This window comes from Cimex lectularius, unplaced genomic scaffold (assembly GCF_000648675.2).
Source record: "Cimex lectularius strain Harlan isolate CLEC.00 unplaced genomic scaffold, Clec_2.1 scaffold195, whole genome shotgun sequence".
Lineage (NCBI taxonomy): Eukaryota > Metazoa > Arthropoda > Insecta > Hemiptera > Cimicidae > Cimex > Cimex lectularius.
Window position 1 is genome coordinate 47,608 of NW_019392761.1, and position 17,689 is coordinate 65,296.

Genomic DNA, 17,689 nt, shown 5'->3' on the forward strand with positions numbered 1-17,689 from the left:
TCAATTTTTCCAGGATTCGTCGTTCCTTGATTGTTAATTTCGACTGAGGCGGGCAGAGTGGGCAAGGCACTGCAAAAACAAAGCATTGACAACTAAATGACCACCTTATAACAGTCGCCTTGTCGAAAACGGCGAAATTTCAAAAATAACATTTTCTAACAAATAAATGTAAATCAAAACATATTTCTATTCAATGAACTCATTTAAACATTTATTACGGTTGTTGTGTCGGTAATTGTTCACTGGAATCTATGAGTTTCAACCGGGTTGTTTATGTTTATGTTATTGCAGTCGCACGTTGTGTTGGCAAAAAAGGTCAACGAACAAGAAGAGTACCTCCAAATCTAAATTCTAAAATGTCAAATTGTTTTTAACGCAACTTTTAACCGGTTTAGTGTCATTTCTGCCCTATTCATTTATCGGTATAGCCTGAAAATGTATTTTCCTATTGGTTGGCCTAAAGTGCTTAACGTTTTCAATCCAAATAATTGCTCAATTCGTCAATTAGTCTGCAACAGGGACAAAATATTGTTCTCTGTTCTAACGGACGACACTTTACTCATTTACTACTGCAAGGTAAGTTGATCATTCGGTCATTTTATTATCAGTTCGCTGAACACTCAAATGAAATTTGGGTCGGTTTTGCCATTCCTGTACATATTTGTGTCAATGGAAATGCTTATTACTTTGGTTTTTACCACTTTCTCTAACTAGTTAAGATAATTGTTATTACATAAATCAATACATTTTGATAGATTCTATTTTAAAAGTGTCTGTTGTGAACGACTGGATCACCAGTCCTCACCGCACACCTCACACTATTTTTGATATTACTTTAATACTAGCCCTGTTACACAAAAGCATAACTATACCAAATTCTCTACGTTTTTAATCCAAAAAATTGATCAATTGCACTTTATTCATATACTATTGCAAGGTTCTTACCTTGCATACCTGTTCATTTGGTCATTTTATTATCATCAGTTTGTTGAACACTCAAATGAAATTTGGGTAGGTTTTGCCATTCCTGTACATATTTGTGTCAGTGGACATGCTTACTACTGTTTTTACCACTTGTTCTAACTATCTAAGATAATTTGTATTATATAAATCAATACATGGTGATAGATTCTAGTTTAAAAGTGTCTGTTGTGAACTGCTGGATCACCAGTCCTCATTGCTACACCTCACACTATTTTTGATATTATATTAATACTTGCCCTGCTACACAAAAGCATAACTGAACCAAATTCTCAATGTTTTCAATCCAAAAAATTTATCAATTGCACATTATTCATTTACTATTGCAAGGTAAGGTGGTCATTTTATTGACATCAGTTCGCTGAACACTCAAAAGAAATTCGGGTTGGTTTTGCCATTCCTGCACACATTTGCTGTAGTGGAAATGTTAACTATTGTTTGCACTTGTCCTAAGTACTGCAGATAATTTTTCTTACATAATTCAACATTTGACAGCTCCTACATTTGAAAGTGCCTGTTCTGAACCACTGGCTTACCAGTCCTCTTCGCCAGTCACACTATTTTAAATATTATATTAACATTTGCCCTAGTAAACAAAAACAGTACAAAGCAAAGTGTTAAACATTTAAAAGTCTTATCATTCAAAAGGCTACTTGGCTGTTAAATTAAAAAAATATAGAATTGTATAGCTTCTTGCTGAATTTGGGGGATACTGTCTCTCAATCACCAAATCACTCCCTGAGATAAAATGGTCCAAAATCTTAGGGTTTGTGAACAAGTCCAAGAGACTTACGCAGGTAACATGAGCTCCCGGACCTTTTAGGGATGGGGTACAAGTCTACTCAGGCATTTAACCCCTCGGGTCTTGGTTGCCCACTCTGCGTAATATATGTATTTATAGTCACGTTAATGGTTGAGAGGGAGTGATGGTCGAGGTCTCAACAGTTGTGGTGTTGTACTTTAAGTTTTGTCTAAATATTGTGAATGTTTTGTTTGCTTTGAGAGAAAAACTTTGATATGAATTAGTCATGTTAAAATCAACCATCACTAGAACAGGCCGGAATGAGAGTAAAAAAATTCAGGTTTTTCTGGTTACCTGGTAACTTCCTTTCTATGTGAACTCAGTTGACTTGACCATTCGAGATGAGAACATGAGCGGCACTTGTGTTGCTTGGGCGGATGGGTTGACTGAGAGTGAAGGGGTTCGAGCGGTTCCCAATCATTTGCTACATGGCCTCACTCCTTGACATCCATTTGACTAGTTGAATCAACTAACCGCCTACCTGAAAGATGCATTAGGGTAGTACACTTTCAAGGTTTAGAAATAAAAAACGTTAAATTTCTCAACAGATCTTTTAGGCTGAAATGAAAGGAACTTTGGTCTCCAGTAACTCGGATGCAAGGAAAATTCCCCATCATTATCTTGATTTTAGTGAATAGAAGTATAAATTATTTGTGTTCTAGTGATTTTATCCATCAAACCAAAGATCAGAAATCGTGGTGCCTCCCTCAATAACATCTCCGTCAAGATACATCTCTCTTCATTGATATAAAGCGAAAGCTAGCTATACAGGAATTTGCAGTTTAGTTTGGAGGATAAGATAAATTTACACTTTCCACCATTAATAACCAACCCTTTTAATCTGTTGAATCTTTCTGAAGAAGACCCTAATCACTCACTCAGTCCACTTTCTTATACAGATTGAGTTGGCTAAAATGGCAAGGTACTCATCAATCAATTAATTAAGGTTTTTAGTTGAGATAAAAAAGTCAGTGCGGGATTCGAACCCACGACCTTCGGCTAGATATGCTGCTTCTCTACCACTTGAGCTATCGTGACTGATCCACTCCGACACTAACTTCCCATGTCAACTCCACCTTTTTGAATTTTCCCTCCTTTTTGCCATTTTTCAAGCCAGTTAGTGTCCGAGTGGATCGAGGTCACGATAGCTCAAGTGGTAGAGCAGCGGCGTATCTAGCTGAAGGTCGTTCGTTCAAATCCCGCTCGTGACACTGACTTTTTTATCTCAACTAAAAACCTTAATTAATTGAAAGATATTAATTGGTCAAGCGGACCACGAAAACTAGTGAATTTAGTACTCATCAATGTACATTTTTGAAAGGTTATTTTTACAATGAATTGAACGGTGCAAATGATTTTTAATTTGGAGTGACCATTGTCAAGTTATTTGCAAAAAACTATTTCTCACCAAGAATTTATTTATTTATTAGTTTAATTGATAGTAAATTAATTGTTTGTACTGAAAGTATAACTTTGCAGCAATTTCTTCAAATAACATTGATTATTTGTGCGAAACTCTAAATCATCAGATTTTTTCTAAAATGAAAATCTTGATAGCTAGCCATTTCTTTTAATAATTTTAGTTCTATACTAATTTCGATGTAATAATTAAAAAGAAAAATTTACAGTTTTAATTTATTTCAGCCATGTCTATTAATTGTCCTTCACCAACGTCCAAAAGATTCGTTAGAAGATATTGGTATGAATGAACTTGTAGAATGGAGACCTGATTCTAGCTCTTTGGTTGTCGTGGTAAGTATATAAATGCTGTAAACGTAAGTGTATTCTAAATTTGCTTTTTGAACTTTCAGACATCATGCGGCTATTTATTGTTGTACAAAGTGACATACGATCCCGATCATAAAGGGCTCTATGAACAAATAGACCCGCCGCAAATGAGCCTCAGGAGAGACAGCGCTGAGTTATTTATCAAAGAGATTATACCGCCACTTCATTTATCTTTAGTAAGTACTTATGTCAAATTGTTTGTCCTTATGAAACTGTCTCATACATTGTTGTGAACTAGGAAAAAGAAGTTCCTGTTGGAGGTGTGCTCACAAGTATTGGATGTATAAGGGACGAACTTATGGTCGCCACGACCAGAGGGCAAATTCTCCGATACCGTTGGGATATGACTCTAAATAGAGATTATTGCGTCGACTTACGAAGAGTACCATTTTGCCTTGATCAACATGTTTCAAAAGGTAAACTTCAATTAGCATGGAAGATTCCATTCCCATTTGAATTATAAAATTAAATGAAGCACAGAAATTTTTTAAAAGTACTTATTAGCATTTATTACTTTATTTTGATAATTATTGAAAACTTTGATGTACTAATGGTTTACTACATTAAATAAGAATAATTTATCATATATGGCCATAGTTATTCAGATTTCAGATTATTTACCGAGTCTAATTTTATATAACATAAAAACTATTTGGGCTGTGACTCTTTTATTTTACAGTTTTTTCCTAAATATAACATGGATTTTTATTACAGCCATACCCATATCAGAAGAAAACGCCTACATTATTGAAATTGATTATTCACCGTTGATAGGCGGTTTTGCAGTTGTATTTAACGATGGAAGGGCTGCTTTTCTTACTGCTTACTCATTGAAATTTGACCCTAATGTAGGTTTGATTGTATTTTATAAATTTTTATACAGTAAAATTAATGATGCTGTTATTTTCAGCAAATGCAAGGAATATGGGCGCCAAATATTGATGATGCTACCTGCGCCTCGGTGAATCATAAATTTAGATTGATTACATTTGGGAGAAAAAAGTAAGCCTTTAATTTAACATATTTTTTTTACCTTTTGTAAATAAATTGTAGCAACATAGCTAAATTAAACAACAATCTAAAGATTACTTTTCTCCAACTTAAAAAGAAATTTTTTGACATTTTTGAATATCGCCGAAAGTTTAAAACTGCATATTAACAGGATTGTTAGTACAACAAGGCTCATTTTCAATGATTAAGTGAAGTAACTTGAAGAAACTCTAACTTTATGTATCAAACTTTATTTCCTTAGCATCCTGGAATAAGGCTCTGAAGTCTTCTTTTTAATGATTATGCAGTCAACAAATTTCATCTTTTTGTATCATTATTCATTATATGATGATGGACGATGATAATTATTATACCTTGTGACCGTGATTCTAGGTCAGAAGATTAAAAAGAACAAAGCCATATGAACTTGTGTAGTTAAAAATGAATAGTGAATAGTGAAATGTAAATCTTATTGTATCAATGGGTTTATAAGAATGTAAACATTTATTTATTCTATAATATTATTGTAAAATTAATGGTTGGTCTAATACGACAAGTTTTAATAAATAAATTTAATTTATAAAAACAAAATTATAATTAAAGATTATTAGTATTATATTATTTTGTTGCCTGTGTGTACAACTACATAAAAACACTGGACGTTTTACTGGAATAATCTGTTAAGACTGTTATTAGTAAAGACCAGATATGTGTGCTCAAAATATGCAAAAGGTACGATAAAAAGCTCAAAAGGTGCAAAAATCTCAAAACGCAAAAAAGTGCAAAAATCTCAAAACACAAAAAAGTGCAAAAATCTCAAAATACAAAAAAGTGCAATAAAAAGCTCAAAAATGCGGTAAAACAAGCTTAAAATGTGCAAAAATCGCAAAATTCACAAAAAGTGTAATAAAAATCTCAAAATGTGCAAAAAGTACAATAAAAATAACAAGACACACAAAAATTGCAATAAAAATGTCAAAACATGCAAAAAAGCTCAGACTGTGCAAAAAGGGTAATAAAAATCTCAAAACACTAAAACAAAGTGGTATAAAAAATAAAATATGCAAAAATGCAATAAAAAAGACCTGCAAATAGTGCAAGAAAAAATCTCGAAACATGCAATAAAAAGCTCAAAATTGCAATATAAAGTTCAAAACTCACATTTAACACTGTAAAATTTTTATTTACCTCTTAAAAGTAATACTATTCTATTAAACATTGTTTATGGTGTGATAGTTTATTTTATAATCAATCAAATTAAATTTCAAGTTGCAACAATTAAATTTAAAAAACACAACTAGAAGATGACATTAAAGTAAGTTTTAAAGTTCATAAACTTTGCATAAAAGAACAAATATTCATTAAACAACACAATATAGTATCAACCTTAAATAGCAAAAAATTAATAACACAAGTTCAACAAATTTATTTTTTCATTGTAAATCAATACCACATACACACCAATAAGTTTTTCTCTCTGAGGTTATGCCTCTTTTCATGCAGAATTGTGTTTCAAACGAGAAAAGATACTTTTTTTAAACAATTTTTCCATTTGTCTTCAGTTACCCCAGCATACTCCCATGCTGAAGAAAATTTGAGAAATAAAAGTGAGAAATTCACAAGTGATGAAACAGAATGGATCAGAGGATGCCGAATATAAAGCAATTTCTTGGAAAACGCTAAGCATCGGGAGTTGAAAACTTCAACGAATTATAATTATAAAAAGATTTCATTCTCGATTCGTTTAGACTATACCTATAGAAATTATATATTTTCATGTTGTTTTCATACATAAAAAAATAATAAACATCAAAAAATTGCATGCAGTAACATCAAAACATGCAAATTTTGTGCAAAATAACACAGTGTCAAAAGAACATCCTTTCCACGATTTGAAAATCTGTCTTGGATTACGTTGCAGTCAGAGTTCACAATACAAAGATAAAATTGCATTGGAATCTGGCCTTTAGTTATTAGTGTTCATTTGACTTAAAATTCCTTTAATTTCAGCTCGCAGTGTGTTGTGTACAGTGTCGATGAAACAACCGGAGGATTAATCGTATCGCACCATCTCATCATCCCGGGTCAAGTTTTTCCAGGTAATATCGGACCGGTTCATTGTATGAGATGGTCCCCAGATGCATGCGCACTAGCCGTAGCTTGGTCGTCTGGAGGTATATCGCTATGGAGCACATTTGGATCGCTGTTAATGTGTACATTATCCTGGGATTATGGCTTAAATTTTGATTTATCGCTTCAAAATCCATTAAAAATACATGCGATGGTACAATTAGTTTATATATATCTATGCACGTAAATCTGAATATTATGTTTTATTTATGGCTTTCAGGAATGGTCAGCTGAGGGTTATCAGTTATGGATGGCTAAGAAGACATCCGTAGCGGACAATGAATTTGAAGATAGCGTAATACAGCTTAATTTTGTCAAAAGTGCCTTAACTGTCAACCCCTGTATGGTAAATTATTTATATTGAGCATTTTGTTTGTAATAATAGGGATGTAAAATAAAGATTATTAATCAACTTTCATTTTAGAGCCATCAAAATCATCTGTACCTGCAAGGGGAAGACCGACTGTATGTAAATTTAGGTGTTGGACTATCGCAGGTTTATAATATTTTAAACAAAACCGTGCCTAGTGGAAGGGATTCGCCATTACCGTTTACATCTGCACTTGTAGATTCTAAACAGTGGATTGTTGTACAGATTCCGTCAGCCTATTCCTCAATAAACTGGCCGATTCGGGTATGCACTGATTTAATCCTTCAATTATTTCCCTTTGTTTTTTAAGCATGAAAAATGCATAATAATGTGCAATATTAAGCCTATTTAAAGAACAGTTACAGTTTTTTTTTTTAGCATTAATAGCTTATTTATGTTGCAGTACACTGCTATAAATGCAAGTGGCGACAAGCTAGTTGTAGCCGGCAAGGCCGGTTTAGCCCATTATTCATTGAGCAATCAGAAATGGAAGCTTTTTGGAAATGAAACCCAAGAGAAAGACATGATTGTGACAGGGGGTTTGTTGTGGTGGAAAGAGTACGTTGTCGCCGGTTGTTACAACATACCGGAACAAAAGGATGAACTTAGGCTTTACCCGAGTTGTGCGAGACTCTCTAATATCCACATGACATGCCACACCTTGCAAGGGCAGGTTTTGCTGCTCGATTCCCTCGAAGATTCCGTTTTAGTGTTTTGCGCCGATGGTCGAATTACAATTTACAATTTGATTGAGGACAGAAAAGTTGAAAACGGTCAGTTGTTTAGTACAAATTGTTAGAAATTGTTACTATTTTCGCTTATTTCGTTTTGTTTTGTAGGTTCAAATATTACCCTGAGAAAAGTGCAAACAATCGATCTTTCTGCTTTGTGTGTCCATCCAGCTTGTTTCGTTTCTTTAACTTTAACTTCCTTACGAATAGAGCCTACTAGATCAAATCCAGCCAAGAAAAATAATTTTGCAATCAATGTTTCAGGAAGATTACTCATGGTCTATCAGCAAGATGAAGATAACGTAAGTGTTTAGTTTAAATCTGATTACCCATTGTTATTTGCTACAAATTGATAATGGTTAATAAAAATTACAAAAATGATAAAACAAAACAATTTAAAAAACAAAAATTAACATAAAGTAAAAAAAAGAAAATTAAATTCATCAATGCATAAATTATAATTAATCAAAATACAAGACAAATTTACTAAATGGTCTAATAATAGAAACAGTTATAGGATGTTTCATCAATCAGTGATGTTGTGGCACTGACACTGTAGTAGTAAAAAGTGATTCAAAAGCCAATGTACTAGCTTCTCTCTCTAGTCTAGGACTCTATTGTCTGCTTGCAGTGATTTTGCCCTAATCTAATCTGGGTCTGAGTCAATGCTGAACAAATCCCAATGATAAGATTGTTTTAAAGATTGCAATTTACACCCCAGCATCATCATAAATTGGATATAAAGATTGTTTTAAACTACCACAACAATGTAATTAATACATGATTATTTATTTCAGTCACAGGTTCTTCAGGCACCGACTGTTTTAGCATCGTGTGTTGAGAATGTTTGGTCGCCAAGAAAATTCTGTAAAGGTAAACCCCATTTGACAGAAGCTCTTTGGCTGTTTTGTGGCGCTCATGGCATGAGGGTTTGGCTGCCTTTGTTCCCCAGGCATGGCGATAACGCCCATACGTTCATGTCAAAACGTATTATGTTACCTTTCCAGTTAAAAATCTATCCTTTAGGTAAGCTGTGTGAAATATATAATTTATTTTTCAATAATTTGTTCAATTGTCAATTTCAGCTATATTATTCGAGGATGCGATCATTTTGGGTGCTGAAAATGATACCATTCTTTACACATCTGATGCTAATTCGCCTTTTTCTCTACCGTTTTGTGTTCTCGAACGAACTGTAAGTACATGAATTTCATACTTTTGTCTTTCTTTATAAACAGCTAGATCTAGACTGACAGTATGTGGCAGTCTATTTGTCAGTAGCAATAATTCTTAATAACAGCCCTATCTGAGCCTAAATCTCTACCAGAAAGATGATACCACAAGAATAAGATATTGTATTTTGTGCCCCAGTCATAATATTCTTACATCATCCTACAGATACTACTACCCTAGATGATACTAGTTTGGAAAGTATTAGACATGTAGAGCATTCTTGCAAATAGCCCTACAAGCCAAGAAAATTGTTTAAAAATTAATTTTAGCAATTATTTGGAGATCGTGAGATGTGGTTTGGTGTGATGTAGGTTTTTTTTTGCAATCATATATATGTTGTTTTACCCTCTTATCCAGATATTAGGATGTAATTCTGATGTAAGTTGCCAGACAATTTAAACAATTGATTTTGTAAATTACATCAGTCTTATTTGTTACCAGTGTGAGATGCTTAATTTTGGATTAATTTTAGTACATTTTAAAAACTATGGTTCTCTGCCTTTGTTGTTGTTTTTTTCAATGTTATTTTGAATAAATGAATGTGTGTTTTTACATAGGATAAGAAAATAATATGCCTAATTGTACTAAATGAGGTTAGATAACCTCTTATCCATCCCTACCCAGAACCCTAACTCTACCCAGAATCCTAACCCTATTCCTATTCCTTCCCCCAAATTGTAAACCCCGACCCATCCCAGCACCCTAACCCCTAGCCCTCTACCCTATCCAGAATCCTAACCCTTGATTCTAACATTAACCGTACCCATATAAACTAGAATTCTAACCATATAAAAAGTTTCAAAACTCAAGAGCCGCTTAAAGTGAATTAGGCCAAAGTGATTTGTTCTTGAAAAAAACAAAAAACAATTAGGATTCGTTTTAATCACTCTTTAAGGTTTTAAAGCCCTTAAATACAACTTTTTATAGGAAACAAAAAAATAGTAATTTTTAGGCTTGATTCGCCGAAGCCAATTTTTTCTCTCTCTGTGATGCTCGGAGTTCCACTTAAAAATTCATAACTCTTCTGTATTTTATCCAAATTCAACATTATTACAATTCACTAGTTTCGGGGTCTGCTTGAAAAATGGCAAAATGGAGGGAAAATTCAAAAGGTGTGGTTGAGACAGGAAGTTGGTGTCCGAGTGGATCGAGGTCACGATAGCTCAAGTGGTAGAGCAGCGGTGTATCAAGCCTAAGATCGTGGGTTCTAATCCCGCTCGTGCCATTGACTTTTTTATCTCAACTGAAAACGTTAATTAATTGTAAAATTATTACAATTGTTTGAAAGGTTAATTTCTTATATTTTTTTCAGCCTATGTTAACAATCTTTAGATTTTATGTCATCATAAATGAGAAAAATATGTATGAAATCAACCAAACCTCCTTAAACCTTAAACATTTTATTTTATATGCTTGGTTCTGATTTATTCACAGATGTCATATTTTAACCATTGCGTATAGTTAATAGGTCTCTAAATGCTTGTAAAGTTTCCTGTAGATCAGTGGAGTCTTTTCAAACATTTTTAGTTATTTTGGTCACTTTCAACTTTTTTGTGCTTTTCAAAAAAAAAAAAAAAAAATCTGATCAAAAAACAGTTAAGATTCATTTTAAACACCATGTAAAACCATTAAATAATAATTTTCATCAAATAAAAAAATAATATTTTAGAGCAGGATTTGCCGATTAATTTTTTGTTTCTGATTGTCTGGACTTAAAAATTCAAAACTCCCATGGGTTTAATCCAAATTCGACATTATTGTGGTTGTTAGAAAGCATGATTTCTATTCTTTAAGTTTGTATCAACAAGACTTAGATTTTGTCATTATTAGCTAAAAAAAATAAGGATGAAATCAACAAAAATTCCATAAACATTTTTTTTTTTAACTTCAGCTCTAATTTATTTATGGAGGAGCTGATCCCAATTTAAACAATTGATTTTGTAAATTACATCATACTTATTTGTTACCGGTGTGGGATCATTAATTTTGGATTAATTTTAGTACATTTTAAAAACTATGTAACTGTTCTGTAGGATATAGAACAAAACATTTAAAAAGTCCTATTTAAATTGTACTCTGGTATTATTCTTCATTCGTCTTTTTCTCATTTCATTGATAATGATTTAAGACTACTTAGAATGATTTGTTCAATTTAGTATCTGTCTTTTTGGTATTTTTAATTAATTTTATTCTGTGGTAATATTGTAAAAAATTAAAGTTTTTGTTTCCTACCAGAGTCAAGTTTATCTACATCACATTTTGAGACAGTTGATTCGTCGAAACCTCGGATTTCATGCCTGGGAGATAGCGAGGTGTTGTACATCTCTTCCATACTTTCCACATTCTTTGGAACTGTTGCTTCATGAGGTAATTTTTTTTTTCACTTTAACCTTTGCTTTTCATTTTCCATTAGTGTTATTGTACGTTTCAAATTTTTTATAGGTCTTAGAGGAAGAGGCCACGAGCAAAGAACCGATACCTGACGCCCAGTTACCCAGCGTTGTTGAATTCATTCAGGAGTTTCCAGTTTATCTAGATACAGTCGTCCGCTGTGCCAGGAAAACAGAAATCGCCCTTTGGCCTTACCTATTCTCTGTAGCTGGCAAGCCTACACAGCTATTTCAGCAGTGTTTATCAAAAAATTTATTAGAAACTGCTGCATCTTATCTCATCATTTTACAAGTGATTGTCATTTTTTTTACCTTATTAGTGTTTTTTTTTTAAATTATTTTCATTTAATAGAATCTGGAATCATCTGCCATAAGTCGGCAGTATGCTACAATGCTCCTTGACTCAACGCTTTCCAACTGTAAATGGGAATTGTCAAAGGAATTGGTTCGTTTTTTAAAAGCAATAGGTAATTTCATTTTGATTTCAAACATTTTGATTTAATATATGATACCGTAAGTTGAATAAAGTATCACATATTTGCTGTTCAAACTTTTTAAAGATCCAAATGATGTGGAATGTGTGAGGAGTCCACCATTGATGGTCGCATCAAATTGTAGAATTCCTCAAACACCTCCCGTGAATGGAAACGAAGAAGACTTATCACTTGTTCTCGGAACGACTCAAGTTAGTTTTGTACTACGGTATCAAACTCGACTTTGTTTATCCTGTAAATTTATAGGTTTCAAGAGGGCGAAGTTTCAGCACGTCCACAAACCCAAAAATTGTAAACGTTGAAAAACCAACAGGACCACAATCAAGATCGTCTGTTACGGAATCATCAGCCATGAAAAGAAAGAAATCCGTACCTACACCTAAAGTGGAAACTCGGTAAGTTTGAAGTCAATAATTTTCATATTTCAAATCGAATTAATTCGTTTAATTTTGACTTTTTAAAGGGATAATAGCAAGTCGGCTGAAGAATTTTTCATGGATGTTATGATAGAAAGGCACGCACGAAGATTGTTGTCTAATCATAGGCTTAATGATTTGGGTTCGATGGCGGCTAATCTGGATTTTCCATTGGTTCGTTGGTTGGCAAGGGAAAGACACAGAGCAGCTGTTGTTGACAGTTGTACCAGAGCACTGAAAGACTTACATGCAGATTTCGTTTGGCCTTATCCCACTCTCTGCTCTGGTTCTGGCCAATTCTATACAGGTTTGTTTTATTACTTAATAATTCTTAATAATTAAGATTTGATTTATTTAATTTTTTAATATCCGAATACTGTTAAACCATCTACATCACTTGGGAATGGGATTTCAGCTTAAATAAAAAGGGTCCACAAACACCAGGTGTCCTGTGAACAGAGGTCAATGAAGTTATTCTACATGTCAAATTGGACTTAAAAAGTCCCTATTGTGTAAAGTCCATTGTAATCGAGATATTTCACTTTTCAGGTTACTTCAACTTTTCACAACTTTATTCCATAAAGTCCAAATTGTGGGGATTCATAACTGAGCTGTTAGCTCGATAGACTCTTAGCTCATTGACACACGCACGCACACACGCACGCACGCATGCACGCACGCGCACACACACACACACACACACACACACACACACACACTTGACATAGTACTTAAAGCCTATAAAAAAAAGGCACAAAATATCTCATAAAATCTTATTCCTACCGTAAAATTTATTACATCAATAGAACAAGTATTGAAAATGTAATGAGTTTTTTTTTTAATTTTAATCTTAGACATACAAAATCACTAAGAACATAAACTTTCACAAATTTCCAAAGATTTCTAAAGTTTGAGTAAGATTTTCTTGGTTCTGTAAATACTTACAGCTATAGTACTTATAAGCGTTAAACACATTACTTAATTTCTCAGTGGTCAGTTAGTAATTTAAAATCAGCGTTTAATTACTAAAAATTTGAGTTAGGCGGGATCAAGACAATCAATTATATTGTACAATATTATGAATTGTGCAGTATTTTTGACCTTTTAGAGTTAGCATTGAAGTTTACTCAATGATTGAACAAAAGTTTGTGCGAGTTTATTTTTTATTGCACCGTATAGGGTTAATATTGTGCAATATCTGACATCTTGCAACACTAAGTCTTGCTCATGCAAAAGCATTGGTGCTTATGGGCCATCAATACTATGTATTTATTTAAATCATACATGCTTGTTCCCCTGTGTACTTTAAACACATGTACTTAATATTTCAAAGTTCAATTATCAGCAATTAATGTTAAATTGCTAAAAATTTGTTCCTTAAAAAACTGGTTCTTAAGATTTTTATTAAAATTTTTAACTTTAAACTTTTATTAAAATATAATAACTAATATAAAATGTAAAAAAAGCTATTTGGTACAAAATTGAGCATAAGAAAAAAAAACCCTTTGAATTAAGAGATTGTTAAAAAGTTGCAAGATATCAGATATACAAGTATTAATTATAACAACCTTATAACGGTGCAATAAAAATTAAACTTTCCCAAACTTTTGTTCAATCATTGAGCAAACTTCAATACTAATTCTAAACTGTCAAAAATATTGTGCAATATAATGGATCGTCGTGGTCCCGTCTAACTGAAAAATCAAACTTTTTGCAATTAAATGCTAATTTTACACTGGTCATAGCTGACCATTGAGAAATTAAGTATTTGTGTTTAGTAAATTTAGTAAATGCTCATTAGTAAATCCATCTTCGTCCAAGCCAGTATTTACAGAAACAAGATATCTTACTTAAACTTTAGACAAGAACATTGGAAACTCACTAAAGTTTATCTTCTAAGTGATTTTGTATGTTGTTTGCTGAAGCTTAAAATACAGAAAAACTAATGAACTTCAATGTTCTTTCCATTGGTATCATCAAGTTTACAGTAGGATTATCATTTTAATAGATACAAGGGACTTCAGTAATAAAGTTGTGAAAAGCTGAAGTTAACTGAACAGAGAAATATCTTGGATACAATTTAGAATCAGAATTTAGATGAGACATTTCAATTTGACATGTAGAATAATCTTGTTAAGTATTGACTCTGTTCATGGGACACCTGGCAGAAATAAGGCCCATTAAATAGTAAAAAATTAATTTGAAAAGGCATCCATGCTTGGACACTAATTTTCTCTTCATCATGGTTTGTCTCGACATTTTCTCTGAGAGAAAGAGTGTTTCGCACTCATCTCCAAATTGGTTTGTCACAATCTGAGAACTAACTAGTTAACTGACTTGTAAGTACCAAAAGTGAAAGGATTGTCCGCGGTGAGATAATTCCTGAAATATTACTGTTTGCAAGTAATACACAAAGAATCATCTAACATTCATGGAATCATGTTTTTTCTGCTGCCCATTTAAAAAAGATTTTTTCATTGAAAAACATACAAATGTAGTGGCCACATCTGGTTATTAGAAGTTTCTGTCTGTTTGTTCAAAATACTTTTATATATTCTCATAGAACTAACTAGGAAAAGTACAATAAGGCTGCAGTGCTTGGAATACCAAAACCCCACTTTCTACTCATTAATTGCTAAAAATTATTTGTGACAGTTTTGATTATTTATATCTTAATTGCTGTCTTCTATCCTAGTTTTGTTACAATGATAATTATTACTGCTTGTTTGTAGACAAGGACCGAGCTAGCATTAGTGATATAACTGAACATTCAAGCCAGGTTGGTGACAGTGGTTATACCAGTTACCAAGGGTTACGACTTTCATCTGATCAACATCAATTTCATCAACAAATCGGTATATATATATTTTTTTTTTTTTGAAAATTGAGTTTTATCTTATATGATATACATTTTTAGACGAAAGAAGCATGGTGAGTGAACCGGATAGTTGGTTTTATAGTGAAGAAAGTGAGTGTGCTAATGGTTTTCCTTGGAGTGATATACCTTCACCCCAACTTCTCGATCATCTGTCTCGTCAAGTCACCACAAAGGGTTCACCAAAAGCAGACATTCAATTGAGGTGAAGTTCGTAAAAGTTGATAGCTTCGATATTTTTTTGTAATAATGTTTATTTTTATAGATACCTTCTTCAGCTTTTAACTGATGCAGGGTGTTTACAATGGGCCCTTTTAGTTTCAATACTTCTACGAGATGCCATGGCGGTGTATAGGTTAGTAAACTCTGCGAGGTCTCCTGATCAGAATTACGAAGCTGTGAATAAATTAAGGGAAGACATTATCACGCTTTCCCATTGGGCTAACACGGAGTGGTATGTTTTACATATAAATTTTCAGTTAAATTAGTTCACTGAAGTCTAAAGCCCATAAACATATTTTAGTCTAGGCTATAAACCCTTTATGACAGCAATTCAGGGCCAGGCAAATATTTTAACAAAGGTCTTGTCAACGAAACAGAAAAACAGTACAACGTACGCTGAACCACTTCGGAACACTCCAACGATGGTAGCTCCCCCTCAAGAACAAATATCATGCACAGGCCATTTGCCAAACAACAGTGACGACAGTTTCCAGAAAATAAGAAACGATGAATCACCAACTCCTTCGATAAATGTTCAGTTAAAGGAAAAATCATCTTGTGTTATATCGTGATGGTATTTTCATATTAATGTTCTAATAGGTTACTCAATAAAAATGCCTTATCTTAAATATAAGCAATATATATTATATATAATACATACAGTTTAAAACATTTATAATAGATTTGTATTGTGGCCTTGACAATCAGGCCATTATTATAAGCTTATCAAAGATAATTATGTAATAAAAATTGCTCAGTAATTGCTTAACATTTTGTCATAATAGACAAGGCTGTGATATCATAAGCTTTCAAAAAAACTGATGGAACATAATAAAAGCATGAAAAATTAAAAACCTTATATTTATTAGTCATATTTTATTTTTATTTATTTAAAATTTACCATATAGATATTTATAAATAATTATAAGCGTGTATTTTTGTTTAATTTTTTATTTTAAAGCTGTTTTTAAGATTAAGCCATTCTAGGAAATTTATTATATTGTTTTTTGTTTGTTTTTTTAAAGAAAAAGTAATTATTTTTGTTAAATTGTTAATAATTGAAACAGTCTATTTATATCGTGTATATTTGACATAAGGGGATGATAATTACCTGATCTATAATTTAAAATACCAATAGTACTTTGGTTTTAGTATAAGATAACTCATAGATCTAAATTTTTGCATTTTCCAGTCAGCGTGAAATTAACATTTTTTTTTTCATTTATTTGACCGCTTGGTCATCGAGTTATTGGATTTTGTTCCAACAAGGGGTGCGTCATCCTGATCAGAAAGAAAATATTTCGTGGTCAGTCGTACAACTTGCCAGCTTTTTATATAAATTGTTTTCATAACAAATAAACAAGATTAATAAAGACAAATTAATATAGGGTTAACATTGAAAAATGGAATTTAATAAAACAAAAAAGCTTGTTTTATTATTCCAAAAGAAAATTACTTGGACAAAATATACAGTTAAAATTATTAGTGTGTGTGTTATTAAGTAGGAAATGTACAATTTCCAGATCAGATAATCAAATCATTAAGTAAGACTTTATTACTCAATTTATGTATAGTTTAATTATGATATATGCTAGAGAAGGTTTACCCATAAAAACAGCTTAGTTACACATATTTTTATTTTCCATTGTAAGGTTAAGGTGCCATATGCAAATCTTCCAGAAACCCTGGTCTCAATTACAAATACGAATCAAAACTGTTTCAAAAGTCAGATAATTAATTTTATATAAGAGGTTTGTAGCATTTTGTAATTTTTACCCGTCATTTTTTTTTATTGACATGCTTACATTAAACATAAATTTAAATAAATTAAAAAAAAAACATTTTTACATTTATTAAAATAATAACGGGAATGTTTGTACATGACAAAATTAAAATAATTGCTTCAAACTAGAATACAGTTTTTCCATAGAAATTAACCCATTTAAACACTCACAGGGGATTTTTAAAAACTTATAACAATAGTGGGTTTAAACGGGTTTAAATATGAGTTAAAATTAATTACATGTGTCATTAGATAATCGTGATAAAGTTTGTAATATTTTTATGAACAACAGGTAAAATTATTGTAGCTAGCCGTTAATTAGTCAATTATTTATCAATATAGGTAATGCATTATATTAATAATGTGCAATTGTACCGTAAATAATAAAAAAGTGAGATTATCTCCAAATCGCACGCAATCAAAGCAATAAAAATAATAAAATTGACTTATGATATTCCAAGACTTTTGACATGGTCTTGGTAAT

At 32.2% G+C, this 17,689-nt stretch overlaps 1 protein-coding gene across 1 annotated transcript; it reads left to right on the plus strand.

Moving 5' to 3' along the window:
- The first annotated feature begins 109 nt into the window (after positions 1–109).
- Positions 110–16,343, plus strand: LOC106663347 (guanine nucleotide exchange factor subunit Rich). The gene is made up of 23 exons (XM_014388138.2): positions 110–576; positions 3,428–3,535; positions 3,595–3,747; positions 3,810–3,987; positions 4,286–4,419; positions 4,482–4,573; positions 6,572–6,845; positions 6,912–7,037; positions 7,116–7,325; positions 7,465–7,834; positions 7,901–8,094; positions 8,590–8,818; positions 8,878–8,987; positions 11,261–11,392; positions 11,468–11,707; positions 11,768–11,882; positions 11,976–12,100; positions 12,156–12,304; positions 12,373–12,632; positions 15,058–15,180; positions 15,243–15,405; positions 15,466–15,654; positions 15,724–16,343. Exons 1-23 carry the CDS (start codon positions 436–438, stop codon positions 15,992–15,994), a joined length of 4,086 nt encoding a protein of 1,361 aa, XP_014243624.1. The 5' UTR covers positions 110–435; the 3' UTR covers positions 15,995–16,343.
- The last annotated feature ends 1,346 nt before the right edge of the window (positions 16,344–17,689 follow it).

Excerpts from the sequence above, each read along its gene's own strand:
- LOC106663347 (XM_014388138.2), top strand. The coding sequence starts at position 436 with ATGTATTTTCCTATTGGTTGGCCTAAAGTGCTTAACGTTTTCAATCCA. Across the intron at positions 4,574-6,571 it reads ATTACATTTGGGAGAAAAAA|CTCGCAGTGTGTTGTGTACA; the intron begins GTAAGCCTTTAA and ends CTTTAATTTCAG. Across the intron at positions 7,038-7,115 it reads TAACTGTCAACCCCTGTATG|AGCCATCAAAATCATCTGTA; the intron begins GTAAATTATTTA and ends CTTTCATTTTAG.